Source organism: Cimex lectularius, unplaced genomic scaffold (genome assembly GCF_000648675.2).
Source record: "Cimex lectularius strain Harlan isolate CLEC.00 unplaced genomic scaffold, Clec_2.1 scaffold239, whole genome shotgun sequence".
Lineage (NCBI taxonomy): Eukaryota > Metazoa > Arthropoda > Insecta > Hemiptera > Cimicidae > Cimex > Cimex lectularius.
In genome coordinates, this window is record NW_019392837.1 from 673505 (window position 1) to 683111 (window position 9607).

General features: G+C 36.2%; 1 protein-coding gene across 1 annotated transcript; it reads right to left on the reverse strand.

The window, feature by feature from the left end:
* Nucleotides 1-1612: 1612 nt before the first annotated feature.
* On the reverse strand, nucleotides 1613-9305 carry LOC106665717. The gene is made up of 5 exons (XM_014392369.2): nucleotides 9194-9305; nucleotides 8999-9134; nucleotides 6244-6432; nucleotides 1932-2040; nucleotides 1613-1871 (listed from the first exon to the last, which is right to left on the reverse strand). Exons 1-5 carry the CDS (start codon nucleotides 9267-9269, stop codon nucleotides 1656-1658), a joined length of 726 nt encoding a protein of 241 aa, XP_014247855.1. The 5' UTR covers nucleotides 9270-9305; the 3' UTR covers nucleotides 1613-1655.
* Nucleotides 9306-9607: the final 302 nt, after the last annotated feature.

The window sequence follows — 9607 nt, forward strand, 5'->3', positions numbered from 1 at the left end:
AATAGAACAAACATAACTGAGGAGCTACTATCAAGACTATGGAGGCTAAGAAAAAGCCTGAATTGTGAGTTGTAACCTAAGTGGAAGGGAATATTAATCCTACCTTATGATGCAGTGCAAAAGGCTCATCTACATCTATCGAGAAAGTACTCAAAAACTTGATTTTGCAAAATTTGCATCTTTTTGACTTCTCAATACTATCGGGTTGTCCGGAAAATAATGCAGGATTTTAAGTTTTCATTAAAAAAAATCTATATAAAATATTCTGTTTACGTTTACAGGATTACTCATTTGTATGAATGTCAACACTTATTAATCCTCTTCCAAATGATATTGTTTGTTTACCTCTGTAGCATTCCGCTACTTGGAAATAATTCAGTCATCCTTATAATGTCAAAGCGAGAATTTCGTACGATTTTCTTTTACGAGTTTAAACTCGGCCGAAGCGGAGCCCAAACGGCTAGAAACATTAACCAAGTCTGGGGCGAGGGTTGTGTTAATGAGTGCACTGTGCAAAGGTGGTTTAAAAAATTTCGGGAGGGAGATTTCAGCCTTGAAGATGAAGAAGGTCGTGGAAGGCCTTCCTCTCTTAATGATGATGTTCTGCGATCAGTGGTGGAAGAAAACCCCAAAACAACTGTTCGAGAACTTGCAGAGCAACTCAAAGTCAGTAAAACGACCGTCGCTGACCACCTCAAGGCGATTGGAAAAGTGAAAAAACTCGAAAATTGGGTTCCACACTCATTAAACGATCGCCAAAAAAATCAGCGCTTTGATGTTTGTGCATCACTTCTTTGTCGAAACAAAAATGACCCATTTCTGGCCAGAATTGTTACATGTGACGAAAAGTGGATTCTCTACGATAACACTAGACGTTCTGGACAGTGGCTCGACAAAGGAGAAGCTCCAATACATTTTCCAAAGCCCCCAACTCATCAAAAAAAGGTAATGGTTACGGTATGGTGGGCTTCATTTGGTTTAATACACTACAGCTTCTTAAATCCTGGCGAAACCATCAATGCTGAATCATACTGTAACCAAATTAATACCATGCATCAGAAATTGGCAGTAATGAAGCCCTCTTTGGTCAATCGGAAAGGGCCCATTTTGTTGCATGACAACGCTCGACCACATGTGTCACGTGTAACGTCACAAAAATTATTGGAGCTTGGCTATGAAACTTTGCCTCACCCACCCTACTCTCCGGACCTCTCGCCTACTGACTACCATTTTTTTAGACACCTGGACCACTACTTACAACACATAATATTCAAAAATCAAACGGAACTGGAAAATGCATTTATTGACTTTATCAATTCTAAAAATTCTGAATTCTACTCAGACGGAATTAATAAGTTACCAACACGTTGGGAGAAATGTATTGAGAGTATGGGAAATTATTTTGATTAAAGAACATTGCTTTAAAGTAACTAGTTTCTTTTTTTTTGTTTAATACCAAAATCCTGCATTATTTTCCGGACAACCCAATATCATTTGAGATACAATTTTATAAGACGGTGTCAACTTTTCATTGAGGAAAGGTTTTTGTTGATGAGTGATCGTTTTTGTCAAATAAAGATTACAAAAAAGGGAAAATAATCAATTTCCAACGGCCAGCGTGTATTATTTTATTTATTTTTAAAAAATTGTTTTAATTAAGCAGCCGGTTTTATCATGCTCTTGAACCAATCCATGATATCCTTGAGCGATTTCCCTTTGGTAGCCTTATTCAAATAATCCTTGACGCGCTTGGCAACAGCATTGCTGACTTCTTGTTTGTTGTTCTCGAGATACTCAAAAAACTTGTTGTTGATAAGTTCGTGTACTTCTTCCTTGGACATACCTTCAACTTTCAGGTCAGGGAGGTCGAACTGTAATGTAACGTAATGTTATCGTTTGTTTTGTTGATTATAATGTTAAGCTTAGCTTACCGCAAGACCTTTTAAGTCGTAATCAAATTCGAGTTTTGAAACCTGGAGTTCGTGTTTTTCGACTTTTTCTTCCAACATTCCTTTCAGCTTAAACAGAGTGACTTCAGATCTTCAAAAAAAAAAGTTTAAATGAAATAAAATATAAAGGAACAATAATAAAATTAAACAGAAAATAAAATATAAAATGACATTTAAACACATTTAAATCTAGAAGAAAACCTTAGAAGAATAAAATGAAAAAATTGTGGTTTTAGTCATTCATTTAACAAATAAATTTTTTAATAAAGGCTAATTTATTATTTAAGCGAATCGGTTTTTCGGGATTTGACAAAAGGAAAAATAGTTATGAGATTGGTGACGTCGGAAGGGAGGTAGAAAATTTGCCTGCGGACTTTTGGCTGGAAGGGTTGGATATTGGATGGCTTGGAACCACACAGTTCCACCGCGTATGTACAGAATGGTCGCAGTGATGTCTTTTGTTATAGTGGTAGTTTGACAGTCAAAACAGTTCTCGGACTAGTCCAAGTCTTAAGTCTTGTGTGTCTGCTGTCTAGGTGTGTTATAAGTGTTTTAGTTAAGTAGAAGTCTTGTTATTGATGTTCAGTGAAGGACAAAACTTTTTTTAAATGTAAATGTACACTCTGTACGTTTTTCCTTATTCAGTTTTGTTTTTCACTTTTTGCACCAGTTGGTGTTAGAAGCAGAACTGCTCAATGGTGTTGAGATGTGTAAGAAGTCAGTAGTATAACCGTAGTAGTATAAACAGTAGTATAAATGGTAACCAGGATGGAACCAGAAATGCTCCCATATGAGACGCCGGCATTTATCGGTCCGATATCTAAGTTCTCCTTGACGCACCTTATTCTGAAGCAGCGGTCCGTGAAATAGGATTCCAGGATAAGAAGAAACAAATAATTCAATAAATATTGGATAATTGGAGTATTCTTACGATTTCAAGAGAGGGTGCGGAACGTCTATAATGTACATAAATTATTCTTAGTTCTTGTCTTCACCCTGACAAATATTTAAAAATCAATAAATGTATAGTTTCTTTGATTATGATCAGTTTGGTCTGCCTGTCCTCGAAGTTTCGGTCAGTCAGACACTTTTCTGCTATCTTTGTCAAAACGCTTACAACAACAGACTAAATGGCGGAACAAACGCCTTGTAACAAGATACGATTGAGAAAATCAGTTCTGGGTCTGAAAATGGCGAGAAGCTGAAACGAACTTCAAAGGACAAAACAAGCAGGATAGGCAGATCAAAATGACACGAAACGAAAATGTACGGGTTCACCATTTCTTGGAAATTTCACAATGAAGTAAATAAATAAATCTTTAGCCGGTTTTGTCAAGGATTACAATTAACAGTAGAGGTTAAAAATATAGTCATGACTCTTACAATTCATGTCGAGAGACGTGGTTGTAAATTCTTTCAACCTGATGATGAGCTATAAGCTTGAAACCCGGATTGTTGAAAACAATTAACTGTGAGTAGGAAATACCTTTTTCAAAAGATAGAACCACACACTCACTCCACCATTTATCATTTCTATGTGAGATATTGTGGTTTTGCTTTTTACGAAAGAACATGGAATACAGAAGGGATTTTAGTTTTATCATTACAAAAATCACCTGTCCACATTTTTTTCGGCATTTATAATTTCAAAAATGTTTTTACCGTTTTCGGGTTTTATCAATTTGTTGTTGTTATATTTGGCGTATTTGTTGCATTATAGAAGTGTCGATGTTGGGCGTTTTGAGTGCGAAGAGAGCTTGCAGCCCCTCGCGAGCAGAGTCGTTCTTTTTGTCGTTGGCCAACTCGAAGCTGAACAGCTTTACACCATGACGTCGACGACAGCGAGGACGCTGTTCTTCAGAAGGATAATAGAAAGCGAAGGGTCGTGGGGAGTTTCGTACGGGGATTTCTCATCAGCCGCCGAGTACAGTAACACTGCCATCTTCTCTGGCACCAGGTTCGAAACCTCTTTGATCTGGACACACGCCAAGTTGGTCAAGTACAAATTGGACAGTGTACTCGACAAAGCCGACGATGTGTTTTTATTGGGTGACCCTTTATTTCCCGAGTTCATAAACGCCACGGGGAAAAATTGGTACGTCAGAACGTGGAACAGGAGTTTGAGGAAAGACGCCGTCTCTTCTCAAAATTTCAAGCTTATAGATACTTTCGTTTTTGACGAATTGGATACCCTGTTCGCCGATAGAACGATGAGAACGAGAATAACGAAAAACAACACGGTGTTCGTTTTCTACCTTTCTGCCTTGGCCAATTGCCGGCAGTGGAGTCACAGCTTCGACCTGTGCGCTGACGTGATAGCCAACTTTCACACTGAGATAATGAACGCGGAAATCCTATTTCGTTCGTTTTATAACGACTCTCGCACAAGCTTTGTTTTTACCTCGGATCACGGTTTAAACAAATACAGGAGAAAAAGCGGACCGGAAGATACAGAAGGGACGATTTTAGCATGGGGAGCGGGTATCAAAAAGCCCAATAACATGTACAAATTTAGAAGCAATTGGAGAAATGTCAATATTACTCGGGTTGACATAGAAGACGTTGACGTCGCTCCTTTGATTTCTACGTTGCTCGGGCACGCGCCTCCAGACCAGTCAATAGGAATTATACCGTACAAAATGTTAGATATCGAAGAAATTGATTTGCTCAGTGCGTTACGTTGCAACGAGAAACAGGTAAAAAATATTGTAATAAAGTACCAGAACATTACAGGTTTAAACAACTACCCTTCCAAAACGCCTAGCGGGATTGCAAACATAACCATCCTTCAAACCTTGTTGAAAAATAGCGTTGAAAAAGAGAAGATATACGTGGAAGAAAGACTGATTCTCACACACCGAGAGCAGTTGAGATTTTATAAATACTACTTTAAGACTTTGATCTGGTGTATTATGTTTTTGACGTATGTACTCTATGGGTTTTGGCTATTCTTGAGGGTTTTGTCTGTAGCCACCAATGGACAAGTCGAAAACAATCTCGTCGTCAGGCTCAGGGCGCATTTCAATACGTGGCAAGATAACGTCTCACACTGCTCACTTTTACTTTTCAGTTTTGGCTTTTCAATTTTATTTTATGTGAAGAAAATACCGATCTTTATAACGATAACGTCTTTAATCAACGTGTTCGTAATGTGGAGAGTTGTCTTGTGTTTTATAGATATCTTGAAAGGTCCTGTAAACGTTGTGGACAAAATGAGTTGGTGCGGGATTTCAGTGATGTCTGTTATTCTGTTGATTTTGGGCATTTATTTCTCAGTGGGTAGACTGTGTCTTGTCGTGGCTTTGACGGGTGTAACTATTTTTAATTCTAAAGGCAGGGCTGAAAACGTGTTAAGGCTGTTGTGGATAGCGACTTCTATTTTTTTAGCCATGTGCTTGAACCTACCAATTTTAGAAGGAGAGATTCTACAAATGAGGACCAACTGCGCAGCAGCCTGGATTTTAATGATGCTGTTTTACATGTATTATTTTAGAAACGTTCTCGATTGCTGTTTCGCGTTTCTAGAAGCGTGTTTAGTACTCTTGGCTACGTGGAACATCTACAACATACAAAATAGAAACGAAGATATTCCTGATTTTTTAAAAGTGCTCATATCCAGGGTCATATTGTTTGCACCGTTTATGGCTGTTCTGCATAGCACGGAGGGCGTAAAAAAGCTGTGCGCTTTGTGCTTCGGTCTTTCATCGAGTTTTATACTTCTGACTCACCAAGAGGAACCTATAGGACTGTTGGCTCTTTCCGCTTTCTTGATTACTTTTTATTGCATGGAATTACGCAGTTCACAGATACCGATTTTAAACGGAGAGAAAACGACTCGAGACCCATTCGGGAAACACGACGTCAGAAGGGGAACGATTTTACTTATAATTGTTTGGTTTGGGATTTTTGCAACAGGGAACGGTGAGTATCGACAATTTCTAAATCAGCCTTGGCTTTCGAATTTCACGGAGGTAAAAACGGGACCGATCGTCGCATTTTTGCTGGCGTACCGCATTTTAACACCTATATTAATTTCTTGCTCGACTTTCGACTTGCTGTACAAAAAGCTCAATGCCGACTTGGACTGCACATTGGAATGGTACTTATTTCTGAACAACGTTTTATCTCTGTATTTCTTTTTATGCTTGAAAAGCGAAGGGTACAGGCTGCCCGATATCATCTCGAGCATCACACACTTCGTTTTGTCACATATCATCCCTATCGGCGTCATGTTTTCTTTACGATTCGTAAAAATTTTAAACTCCTTAGGTGTGAGTACAGAATAATAGCTTACTTGCACGGGCCTTTTCCCTCGACCTTTCTCCCTTGGACGACCCCAAGGACTTCGTAATCGCCTTCTAAGTGCAGCGCCGGGAGTGTCCCCTCCAACTTGACATAAAGGCTTGGAAGATCGCTGTTGAGTTGGTCTATAGTGAAGTCGCTCGCTTTGGTTGCTTTGAAGTTTTTAAGGGAGACAGTTAAGCTAAAAATAAAATCTCACAATTAAAAACTCTGCAGACACGTTATTGTATCTATAAATTATAATTATGCCCTAAGTAAATATGTAAAAATGTATATATATATATATTAACTAGATCGACAAATAATAGCTAGAAAGATAGATAGAGATAGAATGAGATAGATAGAGAGTTGAATACATGGAGAGAGAAAGAGAGAAAGAGAGAGAGAGAGAGAGAGAGAGAGAGAGAGAGAGAGAGAGAGAGAGAGAGACAGACAGACAGAGAGAGACAGACAGAGTAGAAGTAGTAGTAGTACATATTTCAAGCGATTGGGGGAACATCCTTTAAAGAATTTCCTTTTTGAGATAGCCAATGTCACAGAAATCAGAAATATCTTCCTAAAAAACTGTATGCAGCCATCGAAGATGAACGGCATACGGTAATGAATATAAATACCTTCCATGACAACGGAATGCCTCATAATTCTTTGATGGCTCGGTAAACTTATTGCACAAGTATAAATCGTTTGAAATATGATTATAATTTATAAAAGACAAAATATTACTTTTCGCTTTGTAACGATTGATTGCGTTTTCCCAAGACGTTTTTTTCTTTCAATGCGCTCTTAACAGAAATAATTAAATAAAATTCAATTATATTTTTTCGTCGTTTCTGATAATTTTTGGCTGCTTATTCTAGGCTTTCCGCCATTTTCAGATATGAAATTTTCCTGAAAGATATATAAAGTGAGGAATAGCAGATAATAATGATCGGACACGACGGAAATGCAGGTTCATCATCCCTCAAACCTAAAGAAAAATCTCACGACTCTCTTAAATTCATGTGTTATCTTCCATTTATGGGCCTACCCGGATTTGTAAACATTACACTGTACTCAACATTACGAAATCCCATAGAAATTTTGAAAACTTAGTTGAAAAGAAAAAGAAAAAAAAGGTTTGCAATAAAATAAAACCATACTAATTGGCAATATTTGTAAGTAAAAACTACAAGTGTCTATTTCAATCGAACTCTCACTTTTCTTAAAAACGAAGGGTTATAGAAAAAAAGTTTAAATAAATTTTATGTAACCCACCGTCGTTTTTGCCAAGAGGTCTAAATATTTTTTTTAAAGGCAGTAATAAGTAATTGGGCATAAAAATTTATTTATTTGTTTTTTCAAATGAGACGTAACAAGTTATGATATATTAAAAATACTAGATTTGTTGGTATAAACAAACAATTAAATTGGTTGCGTATTTGCGGAGATATTTTGTATATTAGAATTATAATACTTTGAGATATCCCAATACGAATAAAAAAATAAGACGTAAATTTGATACAGAATTAGCTGTTTTGATTTTTGTGAAAGAAAACCCTAATTCATCTTTAAGAAAAGAGCTGATGTACCGAGTATTTTCAAAGATAATAATGTACAAACTTATGGAGTAGAACCATATAAGATTTCTCCCGTGCATTTTGCATGCAAAATTACCGATAATGGGAAATTTCGAATCTGAGCAGTGAACAATCCTCGGATGGTATATGAAGCTCATCATTAAAATGTATGTTCAATTAATATTCGGTTTGGCTGAATTTGAAATAAATTAATCGGTCTTAACGTCTACTGACTTCTACCAAAATGACTTGTCAGGATAATTTTATCAAAATTTTTTCGTCAACGAATTACCAGGATTATTGGAGGAGGTATCAATGCAGACACGTTGGATGTGGTTTCAACTGTACGCTCGGCCCACAATAGCACAATTTTTACACGTTTACTTGATCCTTTCTTTCCTGAAAAATTGATTAGGTACAGTGGCCCTATTTCTTGGCCAGCTCGTTTTATTTAACCCCGCTTTTTAATTTGTGGAAATATCTCATAATCGGGTCTTCAGTAATAATTACTCTTCTCACATACGACTAAGACCATAATGAACCAAGTCGAAGCCTGCCTACATTCGTCCCAGGTCAATTGCTGATCTACCAAACGAACAATGGCAGTTTGGCAGCCGAGCCGTCGGAGGCCAAATTGATCAGCAGTCAAAGTAAAAAAAATTGAGTAAAATTAGTCCTTAGAACAACATTAAAAATATAAAATAACACACGTCTTTGCATGAAATAGCTCTGGAAATGAACAACAATCTAAATTTTGTTGATGTAATTTTTTCATATTAAAAAATTTAGTTTTTGAAAATATATCAAAAATTAGTAAGTCTCTCTCTTTTTTATTTGAAAAAATAAAATTGAGTTATAATAACATAATAATAATAAATACTTAATATAATATTATAATATAATAAAAATGGTAATTATAATAAATATACTATTAAAATAATAATTTATAATAATATAAAAAGTATATAGTTTTTATAGCTTGTCCAACGGATCTAAAATAAGTGGTCTAAACATTTCCGTTGGACAAGCTATAAAAACTACAAAACTTTTTTTTATAACTCTCCGTCTTTGAGAAATGTGGGTGTTTCATTGAAATACGAGACACCGGGTATAATAGTAATATATCATTCGTTATACTAAAATAAATTAAATTATGAGATATAAAAATTAAGAGTAGAAATAAATACTAACTCGACTCCTTGATCTTGGACGTGCAATTCTGACACGTCGGGAAGCGGGTATGGATCATTTTCCTTCAAGAGTTTTCTAAAATATTCAAAAGACTGTCTGACGAGGTTGTCGAGTATGTTTCTAACAAAATAGACGCCTAGAATGCAAATGTATTAATTTTGACAACGTTAATAAATATAAATTGAAAAATATTACTGTCATCGTCCTCGGGGAGGTAGGCCCCACTGGAGGCAGCAACCAGGGCCAAAACAGCGAACAATGTGTATTTCATTTTTAATGTGACTGCAACCACGGCCAGATTTTCTTTTATAATCAGAATTTATCAAAGGAAATTAAATAACGATTGCAGAAAGTGGCCACTTGAAAACCTTTCGATTTTAATTAAACAGTTTTGCTTTATTTGTTTATAGACGTCGAACGATAACCTCAAAGCGATTTCTGTCTCGTATAAAAACCACTTCACTTTCTAAAAATCAAAATCTTACTAAAAACGTAATTGAAGTGGACATTAACAAACAAAAAATCAATTGGGAGAGTGATAGTAATAATCTTATTGAAACCATATACGAAAAAGTGATGTGTAGACAAATAATAATTTTCATTTCGAAA